This window comes from Stylophora pistillata, chromosome 12 (assembly GCF_964205215.1).
Source record: "Stylophora pistillata chromosome 12, jaStyPist1.2, whole genome shotgun sequence".
In the NCBI taxonomy this organism is placed as follows: Eukaryota; Metazoa; Cnidaria; class Anthozoa; order Scleractinia; family Pocilloporidae; genus Stylophora; species Stylophora pistillata.
In genome coordinates, this window is record NC_142530.1 from 28,635,074 (window position 1) to 28,655,360 (window position 20,287).

Consider the following 20,287-nt stretch of genomic DNA (forward strand, 5'->3'; position numbering starts at 1 on the left):
ACTTTCTGTTAGAAGGAGGACCGTAGACACAACGGAAAAGCTTTTTAGGATTGGTTAATGGACATTTATTTTTTCACTCCATGGCTCACAGGTTACGGTTTTCGCCCTGTGCTGCTTGATTAGAATGTAGCATTCAGTTGATTTCTCTGCGACATAATAATAATAATAATAATAATAATAATAATAATAATAATAATAGTATGGTAAGTGTGCTCAAGGATGGCATATCTTTAGTCCGGGAAATTACCTTCTCCAATATCTTGAATAACTAGCTCAGAACTGCTGAGGGAAATATAATCTGACAGAACGGGAATGTTATACCAGAAAGAGCATGATAAAAAGGATAAAAAAAAGCAAAACAAGTGTGCTCGAACAAAGAGCATTAAAAACGAAGGAGAAAATGAAGTTTTTACATTAATTAATGAGAGAACTTCCTTTTTTAGTGGCAAGTAGGCGCCGAATAATATTTCTATGTCACGATTGTGCGCAGGTTACCGGCTGAGTGTCATTTACATTGCCATTAATATAATATAAAATGCAGTAAATGGTTTGAACCCGGGGGTAACATGTGAAGGTGTAGTCTGATCGTCCGGGTGAGTGTAGTCCTGAGAAGGACTGTTGTCGGTGGTAGTGATTGACGTTTCGACAACCTGTGCGGAAGTCATCATCAGAGTCAGGTGAATGATTGTTGTCAGTAGACAGTAGATTGTTGTCAGTAGACAACAATCATTCTCTTGACTCTGATGATGACTTCCGCAAAGGTTGTCGAAATGTCAGTCACTACCACCGACAACAGTCCTTTTCAGGACTACACTCACCCGGACGATCAGACTACACCTTCACATAATATAAAATGTCGACGAAATTAATGGCAATGTAATAAATAAGCATCTATTTATCATTATTATTTACATTGCCATTAATTTCGTCGAAATTTTATATCATATATGGGTACTATCTTTATGCACGAACTTTACATTCAATGAGGGTTGCTTGAGGAAAAATGGAAAACTGCAAAGATCAACAGAAATATGGCGAATAAAGTAGCATTCAAGCGCTGAGTCCGAAGCCATTCTCTAAACTCTTTTCCTTTCGTCTCCCGATCAGAGAACTTAGAAGCTTCACAACCATTGTACAAATGGCACGTTTGTTTTCTTGTTTTAAGTTACCCTGGGGTATCCTTTTAGCGTGTTGTGAAACTCTTTTCGTTCTTATTAAACGTTGTGCGCGTCGAATTTGTTTTTAAAACTGAGGCACGAACGGTAACGCGTCTCCTTTTTGGACATGATCCTTTCTTTACGCCTGGTGGATGACAAGAATGAAAATTTCTGTATTGAAATTAGAGGTCTTCGTCTCTTTGTCATGCGTTTGCACCGGCGTCAAGCATCAATTTCCCCGTTAAATCTCTCGCTTTTGTACGCTTTTGTGTCAAGAACGCAATTTTTGAGTCTGATATTTCAGCCGTGAATTTCATTGTATTGTGGCGAGTGGCTGTTTGCCCCGTCTTACAAATTATCCTATTTTGTGTCTGGACGTGTTACACAGACCCCATGTATAGCAACAAAAGAGACAGTAAACAGTGAATGGAACTTAACGAAATCCTAGCGATTTAGTTTCTTTCCTTACTCTTGGTTTCTCGATAAGAGAACTTGTGAACTTTCACTCCCAACTACAATAATAATCGAGTGTGTTTAGCTGTTCGGGTATGGTTCGTAAATAGTTTGCCAAAGATGTACTATGTAGAATTGATACTGCCTTTTTAGGGGACCACCGCAAAAATAAAATAAATAAACAAATGAATAGATGTAGAATAACGCATTTGGAGAGTCCTTTTCGCCTGGAGGTTACCCTCTGGGCGTTGGAAAAGACGTCAAATTTTTTCAACCACTAACTGAGTGGGAAGCTTGAAAAGGAAGGGGGCGTCAATCATTTATACGATGTGATCACGTTCGAGTATGCCGACTGTTTTCGTACCAAGCTAAACTTAAAGCTTTTTCTGGCTTTGTCCCATCGAGTTGTCACGCCTGTTAATTATGTTCCTCTGGTGAAGAATGAAAGGAAACCTTTTGTCGTGTATATAAAATTAAAAATTGGCCTTACATTGTGCTAGGCTTTTCTATTTTAGGAGAAGCTCTTGAAAATCCATAAAATTTTCTAAAAAACATCCAACCCGTCTACTGAGTAACGAGGCTACTTTGTAAGTTCCTGGCTGGATTAAACTTTCGATGGCAACGTAATTGAAAAATCAATTGCTTGAAATGCATCTGCAGGATAGAATATGTAGATCTTTTGGCTTGCTTTAATACGTGATCATTCGTACCAGCTGTCAACTGTTATCCAACATCAGTAAACATCTGTAGCTGGGCTATTTCTGGAGTTGTTTTCTTACCATTTCGTTAAAAGTACTAATAAAAATCATATAATAGTTACAACGAGAATAGCTTAGAAGTTTCGAAAATTGTCATTTTTCCGATCATACCCTTAATTTAAAAAAAAAATCGATTATATGAATTTGAAGGAAAACTATTCACTGTTTAGTGAAAATAAGCTCTTCCTTTATAATTTCTGACTTGGTCAAACTGCTCTAGAAACTCTTTGCATTTATTTTATTTCATCCAAGTGTTAGTGTCAAGTTTTCAGTAATATCCTCAGTTGCTTTAAGGGAAGCCTTGTTTTATTGAATCCGAGGTTTCTAACCTAGCTTTCGATGAAAGTCAGTGGAAGCGAAGTTCGAGGTTTTCAGCCTCTTTTTCGTTTCTCTATAATCAGCTGTACATGCAAAATAACTTTAAATGTTATTGAGATAAACTGGGATATCTTTGAAACTCATTAAACTCAGTCGTTTGGCGAAATTCGCGAATGATATCAGTTGGAGACATTAACTTACATTCTATACATAGAGAAACTTCGTCTAACGGTTCTAACCGTTGTTTGAACTCTGGTTTCATGATTTGCGTTTCTATTGTGAATATCATACGGTTTTAACACATTAGACTCTACCGGGTAGATAGCTAATTTTCTGATCAATATAAGAAATAAATAGTATCAAGAAGCCTTCAACCTTTTGAGTTTGGGATCACGATTAGCCTTTTCTATGGAAATTGGAAAATTTGAAACTGAAAAAAAATAAATCAATAAATAAAATAAAAGATAATCTAGAGGAGAGAAAATCACCCTCCTTTATAAAGCCTTACGAAAAGAAGTTTGTTTACAAAACCTTTGGCCACATTTCTTTGTATTGTGAATAAATATCACAGAGTCGATCAAGAAATCAACTAAATTTCAACGAAATTTACGAAAGCGACCCTCACAGTAATGAACGATAATTGATGCGCAGGTTGCTAGCCGAGTGTCGTTAACATTTCCAATAATTTCGTTGCAATTTTCAATTATTCATGGTTTTATCTTTATGCATGAATTATACATTCAATGAGGGCTGCTTGAGGAAAAATGGAAATGCGCAAAGATCAACAGAAATATGGCAAATAGTAAAGTGGCACTCAAGCGCTGGGTCCGAAGCCAATCGCTAGACTCTTTTTCTTTCATTTCCCGACAGAACCATTGTATAAATAGAGTGTTTTCCTTAAGTTATCCTGGGTATTCTTTTGGTGTGTTTTGAAACTCTTGTCGTTCTTATAAAACGTTGCGCGTGTCGAATTTGTTTTTACAGGACACGGTAGCGCTTCTACTTTTTAGGCATGGTCCTTTCTTTACGCCTAGTGATGACACGAATGAAAATTCCTGTATTGAAATTAGAGGTATTCGTCTCTTTGTAATGCCTTTGCATCGGCGTCAAGCGTCAATTTTCCCGTTAAATCTCTCGCTTCTGTACACTTTTGTGGCAAGAATGAAATTTCTGAGTCTGATATTTCAGCCGTAAATTTCACTGTATCGTCGGTGGCGAGTAGCTGTTTTCCCGTCTTACGAATTATCCCATTTTGTGTCTGGAAGCGTCACACAGACCCCATGTACAGCAGCAAAACAGACATCAAACACCAAATGGAACTTAACGAGATCCTCGCGAATGGTTTTCTTTCCTTACTCTTGGTTTCCCCATAAGAGAACTTGTGAACCCAACGACAATAAGAATCGAGTGTGTTCGACTGTTCGGGGATGGTTTGTAGATAGTTTACCAAAGATATTCTATGTAGAATTGATACTACCTTTTTAGGCGACCACCGCAAAAATAAAGTAAATGAATAAATAAATAAACAAATAAATAGATAAAAAAGTTGTATGCCCACGGACAATTCTACGCAAAATTTGTCTTGTATATATCAACATATCGACTAATAAACTCGACTTCAGACGGAATTATATGATGACCGCTTAACACAGGTTCCATAGACAAGGGGTATTGCAAAAAAAGGGTTAAATTTTCATTTTATGCCATAGTTGACCAGTTAATGTACAAAAACTTACTACTAGCATTGATTTTAGGAGATAAACGTGGATTAAATTTTATAGAAAAATTTTTATTTCTATCATTCGAGAAATCTGCTTTGACTGACCGTTCAATACAGGTAAAAGCAAAATACAACCGCTGGGACTCAAGGAGGAATTACAGTTAGTAATGAAAAAAAATTAGGGACTTTGAAAACCGATGATACAGGTTCGACTGTATCAACTTCTGCTTTTCAAAGGCTCTTCTTTAGGGTTAAAGTGCACCTAAACTCAAAATTTGTTCTTCGCTTAAGGAAATAAGCTTAATTTTTGGAGTATTTCTCTGCAAAAATTTTTTAATTTGCTCAAATCTTTAATTTTCTTTGCATTTCAAGTTTGCATTTCACACATTTTCACTTGTTTGGGAAGGTTGTCGTCAATATTGTCCGAAATATGCCGACTAGGTGTGTTGTGTGAGGTGTGTTGTGTGAGATGTGTTATGTGAGGTGTGTTGTGTGAGGTGTGTTGTAGGTGTGTTGTATGAAGCGCGATACCCTCTTGCAAATTTCGCACGTTGCTACATCCTTCTCCAACACACTTAGTCGGCATATTTTCGGACAACATACATACATACATACATACATACATACATACATACATACATACTTTATTTGTCATGTAGGTCAGTACAAGAAGGCAGCTAAAAAGCTGATGTGGACCTACATCGACTACAACCTTCCCAGACAAGTGAAAATGTGTGAAATGCAGACTCTCGTGTTCTCGATTTGACGTCACATTACCCGCTGGAGCCATTCCTCTTTAGACTCGGTCGTGGGGCAAGATGGCGGCCGATTTTCCGTATTTTGACTGGACACAGAAAATTGAAGATTTGAGCAAATAAAAAAATATTTGCACAGAAATACTCCAAAAAATTTGGTTATTTCGTTAAGCGAAAAAAAAGTTTTTGGGTTTAGGTGCACTTTAAAGGAAGGAGATTAGCTATTATAATTAACATTAACATTAGTATATAATTGCAGATATAGGAGTTGTATTAATTATACAACTTTGTTTGCATAACACGATACAGCGGACGGCCCATTTGTAGAAACAAGGAGTATGAAAGAGGGTCAAGAAGATAATAGAATTGAAAAATTCTTTGTTTTGTTATTTTTGAACGTTAATAGGAGGACAAGATGTGATCGCGTGCCAGTCAGCCATCTGTCCTTCCCCCTCAGACACAGTGGAACCTTTATCTGAATTTGTTCCATCGACCTCAGCAGCTATGTAATTCTTTTCAGTGTGGAACATGTTCTCTCAGTAAGGAAAATAAACTTACCACTAAACACGAAATAAGAAATCAACTTTTTTATTTCCCTGCAACCACACGATGAGCCCTTTCCTTTTGACACAGTTTCCTGAAATTCTTAAGATTTTCTGTAAATATCCAACCCGTATCCCGAACAAACACAAAGACGCAAATTCTGAAAAGGGACTTTCAATGAAAATATCGTTGGTGTACAAGATAATGTAAAAATTTTTTTCCTTGTGTTAATGTTGCGGTGCCCAATTGATTACTACTTCAATTCTGACTGAGTGGGAAGCTTGAAAAGTAAGGAGAAGTCAATCAATTACACGATGTGGTCAGTGAGCCTACTCTTTTCGTTCCTCAGAAAAACGAGAAGCTTTTTCTGGCTTTGTCCCATCGACTTAACAAGCCTGTTAATTGTGTTCAGTGCAAAATAATTTACCCGGGTGAAGAAGAAAGGCAAACCATTTGCCATGTATATAAAATTAATAGTCGGCCTATTTTTGTCCTAAGCTCTTCTATTTCATGAGAAGTTCTTGGAAATCCTTGTAACGTCAAATCCATCTACTGAGTAACGAGGCTAGTGAGGAAGTTCCATGCTGGATTAAGCTTACGATGGCAGCATGATTGAAAATTAATTGACGACGAATTGAAATGCATCCGCAGGACAGAATATTGTATCTGTACCAGCAGCTGTCAACCGTTATTCAACATCAATAAACATCTGTAGCTGAGCTATTTCTAGAGTCGTCGAAATATGTCGGCAAATTTGACCGCAACGATGTATGGAACACAATCCATGTCGAGGTGCTTCGACCCCACAGCGGAAAGAATTAGTTACACCTTTGCTTACTGTCTGCTATCTGTTGTGTCACTTGCTGGAAATAGCTTTATTGGAATCATTGTGTATAGGGCCAACACTGTGAGAACACCAATCAACATTTTGATTGTAAACATGGCTATTTCCGATCTGTTGTATCCGATTTTATTCTTTACTAAGAGGTTGACCGAGATAAACAAGGCCGACCACTGGTTGATCAATGGTCGTCTTGGGCAAGCATTGTGTAAGTTGAGTATCTTCGCAACAGATGTCTCAACCCTGGTGTCCATTCAGAGCCTGGTTCTGATAGCGGTGGATCGATTTGTAGCTGTGGTATTTCCCCTCCGCTCCCCACTGATCAGCTCAAAGCAGTACCGGTTCTTCATTCTCGTCATTTGGATCGTCGCCATGGCAGTCTATTGCCCCTACTTGCTCGCCTTGAAAGCTATCGAGTATTTAGAGGGGCTGAAGTGCGTCCTTGATTGGAATGACGCATTTGGAGAGTCCTTTTCGCCGAGAGGCTACTTTCTAGGATTGGCCATCGTTTTCATCTATGTCCCTTTGGTTCTCATCGCCATACTTTACTTTGCCATCGCCTTAAGAATTAAATCCCAGAAGATTCCAGGCGAGCCATCAGCAAATGCAAGGAAACAGCGTTTGAAGAGAGAGAGAAATGTTCTGAGGATGTCCGTTGCCGTCGTGTTAGTTTTTGTTGTATGCTGGTTGCCATTCTCCATCAGGGGCGTCATCCACTACTTTTCATCAGATAGCGCCCTGATATCGTCTTGCGGTTTCCAATACTATCGTACTATTACCGATTTTCTTGCTCACTCATACTGTGCTGTAAACCCTTGTATCTGTTTTATTTTCAATGGTAATTATCGTAAAGAGCTTAAGAGTTTCCTTACTTGTTTTTCTACGAATGAGGCCGCTTAGTTATCGTTCTCGCCCCAGCCCTCCGCATGGTGTTCGAGTGGCTTATTCAGATATCCTCAGCAGCTTTTAGGGGAGCCTTGCTTTATTGCGTCAGAAATTTTTAACCTAGCTTCGATAACAGTAAATGGAAGCGAAGTTTGAAAGTTCTTCCTTTTTAAGGTTTATCTGTTATCAGCTGGACATGCAAAATAACTTAAGATATTCTTGAGATAAACTGGAATATCTTTAAAACACATAAAACTGAAGTCAGTTGTTTCGCGAAATTCGGGAATAATATCAATTGGAAATATTTACCTATACATCCTGTCTGTAGTTTATCTTATACCAAGAGAAATTTTTTTCGAACGGTTCTGACCCTTCTAACCGTTCTAACGGTCCTATTGTGAATATCACACGGTTTTTAAAGTTTTAGACTTTACTTTTAAATAGAGAATTTTCTGACTAATATGAAAAATAAATAGCGTCAAGAAAGCTACATGGGCTGGTTTGGAGTTTGGGATTAAGATTAGTCTTTGCTATGGAAACTGGTCAAATTTAAAGTGCTACTGCGACGAAATTTTTGCATTTCATTTTCCCAATTTTCTGGTGTTAACTTCACATTTAGACCCTAAACTATTAGAATAAGCGTAAGTTTCTCAAATTTGACAACGTTATTCCTTAAAAACAGCGCCGCGAAGACATTAAAAATTCTTCCGCCTTTGCTCGAATAACACACTGGAGAGCCCGCGAAAATAACTCTAGCGGTTTTAGTTGTCACGTCATCGACTCACTTCGACAACGTCGCGAAGGCATGCCTTTACAAGAAATACGCAAAAGAAGGCTGGAGAAAAATTCTTTCGAATTTTATTCCTTCTTTCCTGCGGAACAGAAAAGGAACTCTCTCTCGGCATACCAAATTAGCCACGTTTGTTAAGTCGTTGACGTCACTTCCGTTCTCGACCCAGTTTCTTCTTCTTCGCGCAGAGTTCTGTAGCTCGAAGAATGGCGGCCGTTTAGATCGCGAATCTACAGGGAAAATAATATTCTGGATGGAGTTTTGCCTTAGGATTTGGCAAATCTGTTACTTAGGGTAAGTACTTTCAACCTCTGAGGAGAAAAGGAAAGGTGCATTTTTGGTCGCAGTAGCACTTTAAATAATGAATAAATAGATAAACAAATAAAATGAGAGATAATCTAGAGGAGAGAAAATCACCTCTCTTTATGAAGTCTCTTGAAGCCTTATGAAAGGAGTTTTGTTTACAAAACATTCGGTCACATTTCTTTGTTTGTGCATAAGTGTCACAGAGCGCATCAAGAAATCAACTAAATTTCAACGAGTTCTTACTAGTGAGACGACCAAAATAATGGAAGCTATTTGGCGGCGATATTCTTCTAGGAGTGACAAACCCTAGCAATCGACACATGTCAGATTATAAAGCAACCTATGTGAAGAAACCAATTTCAAAGCGTGTTTGACAAAACAGCTTTACAACTTAAAATTGTTTTAGCTTCGTTTTGTTATCTTTACACAACGCCTTCAGGCGGACATTTAAGACTATAGAACTTAAGGAAACGTCACGAAATTGGAAAAAAAAAGAGATTCATTTGAGACACACAGGTGCATCCATTGTTGACGGATCCTGCCATAACTACCATTTAATTAACAAGGAGTGACACCTTAATTAACAATTTTCCCTCCTTGTTCAAAATAATTCGTGAGCAAACCACGCGCCATTTCATTTGCGGAACACCGCAAATTACTCAATGCTAGTCTTCAGTTTAGAAAAGGACACAAAAGGAGTTTTAAAACATCTCTAGATCACATTGTTTGATGAATACTGGAGCCAATAGACAATTGTTTCTATTCTTAAGCGACAGATAGGCGCCGAAAAAAATTTTTATGTTATAATTGATGCGTAGGTTACCGGCTGAGTGTCAACGACACATAATTTCGTCGCAGTTTTTAATTATAGATGGTTCTATTCTTTATGCATGAATAATACATTCAATGAGGGTTGCATGAGGAAAAATGGGAAACTGCAAAGATCAAACGGAAGTTTGGCGAATAACGTGGCATTAAAGCGCTGAGTCCAAAGCCAATCTCTAAACTCTTTTCCTTTCGATTCTCGATCAGGGAAATTAGAAGCCTCATAACCATTGTATAAATAGAGTGTTTGTTTTAAGTTACCCTGGGTATTCTTTCGGCGTACATTGAAACACGTGTCGTTCGTATTAAACGTAGATGAATAAAGGCTGAAAGTTTCTAAAGAAACTGTGGTGCTGCGTCGGTGGGTGTAAAAAGGTAATTTGGTTATATCAACTAAGTTGAAATTGTAAATTGGCCACCGTAACGAATGAAAAAGCTGACGTTTCCAGCGTTAGCCTTTCGTCAGAGCGAATGGAGGAATTGTGGCTTGTATGTGGGTTTATATGCAGAAAGCGGAGCTACGCCATTGGTGGGAACATGGCGACGAGAAAAACACGAATTTTAGTGGAATGAAAAGCTTTCGTTGATACCTGTGGGATTAAGAGTGCCTATTCGAAAGATAAACTTTTGTTCAAGAGATTTGCGGCTTTCCGTGTTGCCTAAATGTAAGGAAAGACCGCAGATTGTCATATGTTGTTTACAATGATTAGGTCAATTCAAGTGTCTAGCGACTGATTTTGATGCGTCATTATTTTTCCTTTTTAGGTCGCGAAGGTATTCTCGGAATCGGTCACCTAGTCGTCTTCCTGTTTCGTCGATGTATAATCTTTGTTATTTAAATGTTCAAAACCTTAAACAAAATAACTCTTTGTTTCACTAGCCAATAGTTCTCTCGTTGGCATATCAACCAATAAGGAATACTGGAGGATAACAAGATGTGATCGTGTGCAAGTCAGCCATCTGTCCTTCCCTTCCTTTTGCCATGTACATAAAATTAGATATCGGCCTTATACTGTCCTAAGCTATTCTATTTCATTAGAAGTTCTAGCCAATTTGTAGAATTTTCAACAACATAAAACTCCAACTCATCTACTGAGTAACGAGGCTACTGAGTAACTTCCACTCTGGATTAAACTTTCGATGACACAAAAATTGAAAATTAATTTTTAATTGAAATGTCGCCGCACGACAAAACATTGTAGTGTTCCAGCTGCCGGCATATGAAACTGGGAAGTTTCTGGCGTCGTTTTCGATGTAGACTGTCAATTATCTCAAATTTCTAGGTATGTTTATTAATTAGGCATGTTTTATACATCTGAAATTCATAAGCTATATTTTTTTCTGGTTTAAGTAGAATATAACTGGCCAACGCAAAGCTGCTTGCTAAAGACAAACCTGATCTTCTGGTGCCGGAAAATGTCCGTAAACGTAACCGGCGTAACGATGAATGGAACACAGTCCATGTCGACTTGCTTCAACTCCACAACAGAAAAAATTGGTTGCACCTTTGCTTACTGTCTGCTTACTATAAATAATAAATAAATACGTAAATTGAAGCCTCCCCTAAGGGGCTTTTCAGCCACAATGTAAACTAAGTGCTTAAAAATCTCCAGCGGCAGGAGGCAGACCAGTGGGCTATTTACAGAACGCAGCTGAGGAGTTGAACTAGGGGCAACTGAGAACAAATCCAGGGAGTGGCAGGGTGGAGGACTTGAACTCGGGACACCGGATTACAAGTCCAGCACCCTAACCACTCGGCCACGCCGCCTCTTACTGTTGTTTCACTGGCTGGAAATACCTTCATTGGAACCATTGTCTATAAGACTAAAACTGTGGGAACACCAATCAACATTTTGATTGTAAACATGGCCATTTCCGATCTGTGGTATCCAATTATATTCTTTACGGAGCGGTTGACAGAGATAAACAAGGCCGGCCACTGGTTGATCAGTGGTCCCCTTGGGCAAGCCTTGTGTAAGCTGAGCTAGTCTGCGCTGCAGATATCTCAGCTCTTGTGTCAGATCAGAGCCTGGTGCTGATAGCAGGGGATCGATTTGTAGTTGGGGTATTTCCCCTCCGCTCCCCATCGATCAGCTCTGTCGTATTCTGTCTGTAACTACGTCTCTTTAATCACATATAAGATAACTAACAACAAACGAATTCAATCGAAATCCCTCGCTCGTCGTTCCACGTGTCATTACCTCTTCAGGTCATGTGACCGACACAACAAGCTCAAAGCAGTGCCGGTTCTTCATTATCGCCATTTGGGTCGTCGCCATGGCAGTATATTGCCCATACTTGTTCGCCTTGAAAGTTGTCGAGGAGTCAGAAGGGCTGGCCTGTCGGTTTCAGTGACAAAAAGCATTTGGAGAGTCTTTATCGTTTTAAGGCTACTTTCTGGGAACGGTTATTGTTGTCACCTATGTCCCTTTGGTTTCGATTGCCATACTTTACTTTGCCGTCGCCTTAACAATTAAATCCCAGAAGAGTCCAGGCGAGCAATCGGCAAATGTAAGAAAATAGCACTTGAAGAGAGAGAGAAATGTTCTGAAGCTGTCCATTGCCGTCGTGTTAGTTTTTGCAGTATGCTGGCTGCCATTCAGTATCGTGGTCCTCTTCCTTCTCTTTCCATCACACAGCGCCATGATATCATCTTGCAGTTTCCAATACTATCGAGCCATCGCCTCTTTTCTTGCTCACTCATACTGTGCTGTAAATCCTTGAATCTGTTTTATTTTCAGTGGTAATTATCGTCAAAGTCTTAAGAATTTCCTCAGTTGTTTTTCTACGAATGATTTGGATATATCCACAAAGTTCAAATGGTAAATTAGCCACCGTAATGATTACAAAAGCTGACGTTTCGAGCGTTAGCCCTTCGTCGGAGCGAAGGGCTAACGCTCGAAACGTCAGCTTTTGTAATCATTACGGTGGCTAATTTACCATTTCAACTTTGTTGATGTATCCAAATTATTTCGTTACTCCCACCGACGCAGCCCCAAACAGTTTCTTTCGAAGCTATCAGCCTTTATTCATTTCTACGAATGAGGCTGCTTAGGTATCGTTTTCGCCCCAGCCTTTTGCATGTTGTTGAAACTTATCCAAAGATTGACTTGAATCACTATACTGACTGGTTCTTTCTCCATAGAAATAACCAAACTTACGACGTCGTTGGTGCGGCGTGAAACATTCATCAACTGCATGACTCACTGTTTAATGAAAATAAGCTCTGCCTCTATAATTTCTGACTTGGTCAAACTACTCTAAAAACTCTTTGCATTTATTTTATTTCTTCCACGCGTTAGTGTCAAGTTCTTATTAATATCCTGAGCTGCTCTAAGGGGAGCCTTCTTTTATTGATTCCAAGATTTTTAACTTAACTTTCGATAAAAGTCAATAGAAGCGTAGTTTGAAGGTTCTTCCTCTTTTCCGTGTATCTATGATCAGCTCTACACGCAAAATAACTTTTGAATGTTAATGAGATAAACTGGGATATCTTTAAAACTCATTAAACTCAGGTTTTTCACGAAATTGGCGTATACTTTTCATTGGAGACATAAACTACATCCTGTACATAGTTTATCTTATACCAAGCGAAACTTTGTCCAACGATTCTAAACGTTGTTTAAACCCTGAGTTCAGGATTTCTGGGTCTATTGTGAATATCATACGGTTTTTAAAGCTTGAGACTCTACCTGTAAATAACGAATTTTCTGATCAATATGAAAAATGTATAACATCAAGAAAGCTACAAAGGCTGGTTTTGAGTTTGGGATCACCATTAGCCTTTTCTGTGCTGGAAATTGGAAATTTGAAACTGAGAAAATAAATAGATAAATAAGACAAAGGATAATCTGGTGGAGAGAAAATCACCTCTCTTCATGAAGTCTAACGAACAGAAGTTTGTTTACAAAACCTTCGGTCACATCTCTTTGCATTGCATTATGAGTAAATGTCACAAAGTCCATCAAGATGTCAACTAAATTGCAATGAGTTCTTACTAATGAGACCACCAAAATAATAAAAGCCATTTCGTAGCCATCTTCTTCAAGGAGTGAGTAAATGTCACAAAGTCCATCAAGATGTCAACTAAATTGCAATGAGTTCTTACTAATGAGACGACCAAAATAATAAAAGCCATTTTGTACCGATCTTCTTCAAGGAGTGAGTAAATGTCACAAAGTCCATCAAGATGTCAACTAAATAGCAATGAGTTCTTACAAATGAGACGACCAAAATAATAAAAGCCATTTTGTAGCCATCTTTTTCGAGGAGTGAGTAAATGTCAGAAAGTCCATCAAGATGTCAACTAAATTGCAATGAGATCTTACTAATGAGACGACCAAAATAATAAAGGCCATCTTTTAGCGATCTTCTTCAAGGAGTGAGTAAATGTCAGAAAGTCCATCAAGATGTCAACTAAATTGCAATGAGTTCTTACTAATGAGACGACCAAAATAGTAAAAGCCATTTTGGAGTGATTTTCTTCAAGGAGTGACAAACGTAACCCCTGAGAAGCAGAAGGCAGCCGATCGAGGAGACTTGAAGTCAAATATGCACGACTGGAAACGAGGGGCAGGCTAAGGACATGTCTGACTGCTGTGAGTCTACAACGGGAACAGAACCCAAAACCACCTGGTATTTCACAGCGCATGTCAGTTAACTTTTAATGGCTTAGTATGAGTAGATGATAATTAAACTAAGCCATGATGACGGCTTCACGTCTTCACGTGTTCATTGCTATTTGCCTTTTTGTGGGTAGCTTCTGACACCTATCGCCCATTCACACCATTAAAACATTTTTAGTTAAACTGAATAAAAATGGGGCTAGGACAAAACACTGCCTCTAGGCGTTCCAGCTGCCGGCATCTGTAACAGGGAAATTTCTGGCATCGTTTGCTTATCATTTCGTTAACACGCAGCACTAATAATAGTAATAGTTAGATTCACTTATAACTTTCGAAAACTCTCCCCTTTTCCCATCATACGCCTGATTGAAAAAATATATCGATTATATCATTCAAACAAAAGCTATTAAACTCCCGTTCTGGTTACCTCCGTTGGAGGAGATTTTGGATGTAGACAGTCAATTATCTCAAATTTCTCGGTATGTTTATTAATTAGGCATGTTTTATACATCTGAAATTCATAAGCTATATTTTTTTCTGGTTTAAGTAGAATATAACTAGCCACCGCAAAACTGCTCGCTAAAGACAAACCTGATCTCCTGGTGCCAGAAAACGTCCGTAAACGTAACCGGCGTAACGATGAATGGAACACAGTCCATCTCGACTTGCTTCAACCCCACAGCAGAAAAAATTGGTTCCACCTTTGCTTACTGTCTGCTATCTGTTGTGTCACTGGCTGGAAATACATTCATTGGAATGATTGTCTATAGGACTAAAACTCTGAGAACACCAATCAACATTTTGATTGTAAACATGGCCATTTCCGATCTGTGGTATACAATTATATTCTTTACGAAAAGGTTGACAGAGATAAACAACGCCGGCCACTGGTTGATCTCTGGTCCCCTAGGGCAAGCCTTGTGTAAGCTGAGTGTCTTCGCTGTAGATGTCTCAAATCTTGTGTCAGTTCAGAGCCTGGTGCTGATAACAGTGGATCGATTTGTAGCTGTGGTATTTCCCCTCCGCTCCCCATCGATTAGCTCAAAGCAGTGCTGGTTCTTCATTATCGCCATTTGGGTCGTCGCCATGGCAGTCTATTGCCCATACTTGTTCGCCTTGAAAGTTGTCGAGGATTCAGAAGGGCTGGCTTGTCGGTTTCAGTGGAATGACGCATTTGGAGAGTCCTTCTCGTCAGAAGGCTACTTTCTGGGAACGGTTATTGTTGTCACCTATGTCCCTTTGGTTTCGATTGCCATACTTTACTTCGCCATCGCCTTAACAATTAAATCCCAGAAAAGTCCAGGCGAGCAATCACCAAATGTAAGAAAACAGCACTTGAGGAGAGAGAGAAAAGTTCTGAAGCTGTGCATTGCCGTCGTGTTAGTTTTTGCTGTATGCTGGCTGCCATTCAGTATCATGTTCCTCTTCCTTCTCTTTTCATCAGACAGCGCCATGATATCATCTTGCAGTTTCCAATACTATCGAGCCATCGCCTCTTTTCTTGCTCACTCATACTGTGCTGCAAATCCTTGTATCTGTTTTATTTTCAGTGGTAAGTATCGCCAAAGTCTTAGGAATTTCCTTAGTTGTTTTTCTACGAATGAGGCTGCTTAGGTATCGTTTTCCCCCCAGCCTTTTCCATGTTGTTGAAACTTATCCAAAGATTGACTTGAATCACTATACTGACCGGTTCTTTCTCCATAAAAATAACCAAACTTACGACGTCGTTGGTGCGGCGTGAAACATTCATCAACTGCATGACTCACTGTTTAATGAAAATAAGCTCTGCCTCTATAATTACTGACTTGGTCAAACTGCTCTAAAAACTCTTTGCATTTATTTTATTTCTTCCAAGCGTTAGTGTCAAGTTCTTATTAATATCCTGAGCTGCTTTAAGGGGAGCCTTCTTTTATTGGATCCAAGATCTTTAACCTAGCTTTCGATAAACGACAATAGAAGCGTAGTTTTAAGGTTCTTCCTCTTTTCCGTGTATCTATGATCAGCTCTACATGCAAAATAACTTTTGAATGTTAATGAGATAAACTGGGATATCTTTAAAACTCATTAAACTCAGGTTTTTCACGAAATTGGCGTATGCTTTTCATTGGAGACATAAACTACATCCTGTACATAGTTTATCTTATACCAAGCGAAACTTTGTCCAACGATTCTAAACGTTGTTTAAACCCTGAGATCACGATTTCTGGGTCTATTGTGAATATCATACGGTTTTTAAAGCTTTAGACTCTACCTGTAAATAACGAATTTTCTGATCAATATGAAAAATATATAATATCAAGAAAGCTACAAAGGCTGGTTTTGAGTTTGGGATCACCATTAGCCTTTTCTGTGCTGGAAATTGGAAAATTTGAAACTGAGAAAAATAAATAGATAAATAAGATAAAGGATAATCTGAAGGAGAGAAAATCACCTCTCTTCATGAAGTCTAACGAACAGAAGTTTGTTTACGAAACCTTCGGTCACATCTCTTTGCATTGTGAGTAAATGTCAAAAAGTTTATCAAGATGTCAACTAAATTGCAACGAGTTCTTACTAGTGAGACGACCAAAATAATAAAAGCCATTTTGTAGCGATCTTCTTCAAGGAGTGACAAACCCTTGAGAGGCAGAAGGCAGCCGATCGAGGAGGCTTGTAGTCAAATATACACGACTGGAAACGAGGGGCAGGCTAAGGACATGTCTGACTGCTGTGAGTCTACAATGGGAACAGAACCCAAAACCACCTGGTATTTCATTGCACATGTCAGTTAACTTTTAATGGCTTAGTATGAGTAGATGATAATTAAACTAAGCCATGATGACGGCTTCACGTGTTCATTGCTATTTGCCTTTTTGTGGGTAGCTTCTGACACCTATCGCCCATTCACACCATTAAAACATTTTTATTTAAACTGAATAAAAATGGGGCTAGGACAAAACACTGACCCCGGGTCAACTGACTCCCTACTGACCCCCTCTTAAATCCACTGGAAATCATGACTTGAAGCTAACGATACAAAATCACGATATGATAATACACTCACCTCTTAAATTCCAAAATGGCGGAAGATGGTCGATCTGCTTAATACCACGGGTCTGCCATAGTCCAAACTCGTTTTGCCACAATTGTTAGTTCTCCTATACTCATAAACGAGTGGCAAATGTATGTATGTATGTATAATGTGTAGTAGGCAGAAAAAAACAACTACATATACATCCCGACAGACCTGTTTCGTGGTTGCCCACTCATCAGGGGATTTTAATGGCAGAATAATGCAATACCATCGCTTATATATACTATACTAATTGCTAATTAACATGGTTTATGCAGTGTGAAAAGTGTCAAGTCAGCTGTTGCGTAGGAGGGCTTTGTTTCTGTGTCGGCGGGAAGAACCGACAACCCAACAACATCCTCTGGTACAACCCGCCTTTCACCAAGAACACCAGCACTAACATCGGACATAAATTCCTCGCGCTGATTGACAAACACTTCCCCAAAGACCATAAGCTCCGCAAATTTTTCAACAGAAACACAATCAAGATTAGCTACAGCTGCATGGACAATACAAACAAATCATCGACAACCACAACAAAAGAATCCTCACCTCCCACGTAAAGGCTAACGCCACCGCCACAACCGACACCTCTACCGCAAACAACAACAAGAAATGCAACTGCCGACAGAAAAACTCATGCCCTCTAGACGGAAACTGCCTCCAACAATCTGTCATATACCACGCTACTATTACGCGTAAAGACAACAGCACGACAGACACATACATTGGACTCACTGCAAACGACTTTAAGTCCCGCTACAACAACCACACCTCATCATTCCGACACGCAAAACACCGCAACTCCACCGAGCGCAGCAAATACATCTGGACACTCAAAAGACAACATCGATTATTCCATCACCTGGCGCATCCTATCTTCCCACCTGCCCTACAGCAGCTCAAGCAAACGATGCTACCTATGCCTTAAAGAGAAATTCCTGATCATCTGCCACCCAGACCTATCAACACTCAACAAGCGTAACGAACTCGTCTCTTCCTGCCGACACATAAACAAAGCACTCCTACGCAACAGCTGACTTGACACTTTTCACACTGCATAAACCATGTTCATCAGCAATGAGTATAGTATATAAGTGATGGTATTGCATTATTCTGCAATTAAAATCCCCTGATGAGTGGGCAACCACGCAACAGGTCTGTAGGGATGTATATGTAGTTGTTTTTTTCTGCCTACCACACATTATACCCACTCTACTACTGTATCGAGCAATGTTTCACGGACACCAAGTTTAATCCCTCCATGTGTCTATGTATGTATGTATGTATGTATGTAGGTAGGTAGGTACGTACGTACGTACGTACATACATACATAGGTACGTATGTATGTATGTATGTATGTATAAAGTGTGACTTGATTCTATGTATGTATGTATGTATGTATGTATGTATGTATCTATGTATGTATGTATGTATGATGTATGTATGTAATGACCATTTTTTGTCTCAATGCCAATATTTTGGACCTGATTTTGACAACTTCTCCAAGATTGATATCGAATATTCAAGTGATCCAAGATGGTTTTGTATCTGACCATCATCCTGTGTTGACATTAAGTTGCAAAGTGGTCGTTCTTGTAAATCTTCCCCAAGACAAGTTTATGATTTCAAGAAAGTGAATCTTGAAGATCTGAATGAGCTCTTTCACTGGATACCATGGAACGGTGCCTTTTTGGAAGATGATGTGAACTCTGCTACTGTTAATGTCACGGACTTGATTTTGGCAGCTGCTGATGACTGCATTCCTAAGTTTGTAGTTAAAAAGAAGCTAAATCCCCCATGGATAACTCGGGAGGGACTTAGGTTGGTCAAAAAGAAGAGGAAGTTGTGGGGTAGGTTAAAATCTGGGGCGTCAATCCAACTCCGTGAGAGATTTAAACAACTTAGATTCGAAACTAAGAAACTTATAAGGAGTAATTATCGTGAATATCTTGTTAAATTGTCCGAATCTCTTAAGGATACAATCCCAAGCGTTTTTGGTCGTTTCACTCCATCAAAACCAAATTTAGGAGACTACCTGAATCGGTTTTTTTATGAGGGAGTCAGTGCTAGAAAACCATCTGAGCAGGCAAAATTATTGAATTTACATTTTCATTCTGTCTTTTCCAAATCCTATGATTTGGAACATGGGGATTCTCATCCAAAGGAAGAGGTCGATCCTGGTAGCCTTATTTCTGTCGCAACTTGCCCTAGTGAAGTTAGGAACATTTTGGCGAAGTTAAACCTCAACAAGGCAGCTGGTGTGGACTCTATTCCTGCTCGCCTACTTAAATGTATCGCCATTGAATTGGCTAAGCCTGTCTCCTGGTTATTTAATTCATCGTTTACACGGGCCATTGTCCCTCAGCTATGGAAGCAAGCTAACATTTCCCCAATTCATAAGGATGGTGACACAGGTTCAGTTACTAATTATAGAGGGGTTTCATTACTATCTGTTGTTGGGAAGTGTCAAGAAAGGATAATTCATACTGTTAAATATGACCAGGTGTTCCAATTGCATGATTCTTATCATTGCTTTCTGAGAGGGAGGTCTACTGTTTCTCAATTATAATTTGAATATATCAACAAAGTTGAAATGCTAGATTGGCCACCGTTACGATTATAAAAGCTGACGTTTCGAGCGTTAGCCCTTCGTCGGAGCGAAGGGTGTACATCGGGTGTACCCCAGCGATCAACTCTGGGACCGCTGTTTTTTTTTATAATTTATATTAATGATTTGCCCGGGTTGGTTTCTGATGGCAATAAGATAGTTCTTTATGCTGATGATAGTAAACTTTATAAGGTTAATGCCAGTAAATGCAAGGTTATGAGAATTACCAAAAGAGGTCCCCTCTTACCTACGACTATTATATTGATGGGACTAAACTCGATTCGGTTTCTTTCCATAGAGACCTGGGCTTGTTCCGTGAACAAAAACTCATCTTTGAAACTGGCAGTCTAAATCTCACAGGTATCAACAAACGCTTTTCATTCCACTAATTTATTCGTGTTTTCTCGTTGCCGTGTTCCCACCAATAACATAGCTCCATTTTCTGCCATAAAAGCACACACAACCCACAATTCCTCTATTCGCTCCGACGAAGGGCTAACGCTCGAAACGTCAGCTTTTATAATCGTAACGGTGGCCAATTTACCCTTTCAACTTTGTTGATATATTCAAATTATTTCGTTACCCCCACCGACGCAGCCCCAAACAGTTTCTTTAGAAACTATCAGCCTTTAAACGTTCAAAAGCCG

The 20,287-nt window shown here is 39.2% G+C and overlaps 2 protein-coding genes and 1 pseudogene across 2 annotated transcripts; all 3 read left to right on the forward strand.

Annotated features, from left to right (window-relative positions):
- The first annotated feature begins 6,015 nt into the window (after positions 1-6,015).
- On the forward strand, positions 6,016-7,920 carry LOC111342509 (QRFP-like peptide receptor). The gene has a single exon (XM_022949605.2). It carries the CDS (start codon positions 6,447-6,449, stop codon positions 7,443-7,445), a length of 999 nt encoding a protein of 332 aa, XP_022805340.2. The 5' UTR covers positions 6,016-6,446; the 3' UTR covers positions 7,446-7,920.
- A 3,576-nt stretch (positions 7,921-11,496) lies between these two features.
- Positions 11,497-12,194, forward strand: LOC148719533 (phe13-bombesin receptor-like; annotated as a pseudogene).
- A 1,550-nt stretch (positions 12,195-13,744) lies between these two features.
- Positions 13,745-16,063, forward strand: LOC148719534 (QRFP-like peptide receptor). The gene has a single exon (XM_088741290.1). The coding sequence runs from the start codon at positions 14,616-14,618 to the stop codon at positions 15,588-15,590; it is 975 nt and encodes a 324-aa protein (XP_088597416.1). The 5' UTR covers positions 13,745-14,615; the 3' UTR covers positions 15,591-16,063.
- Positions 16,064-20,287: the final 4,224 nt, after the last annotated feature.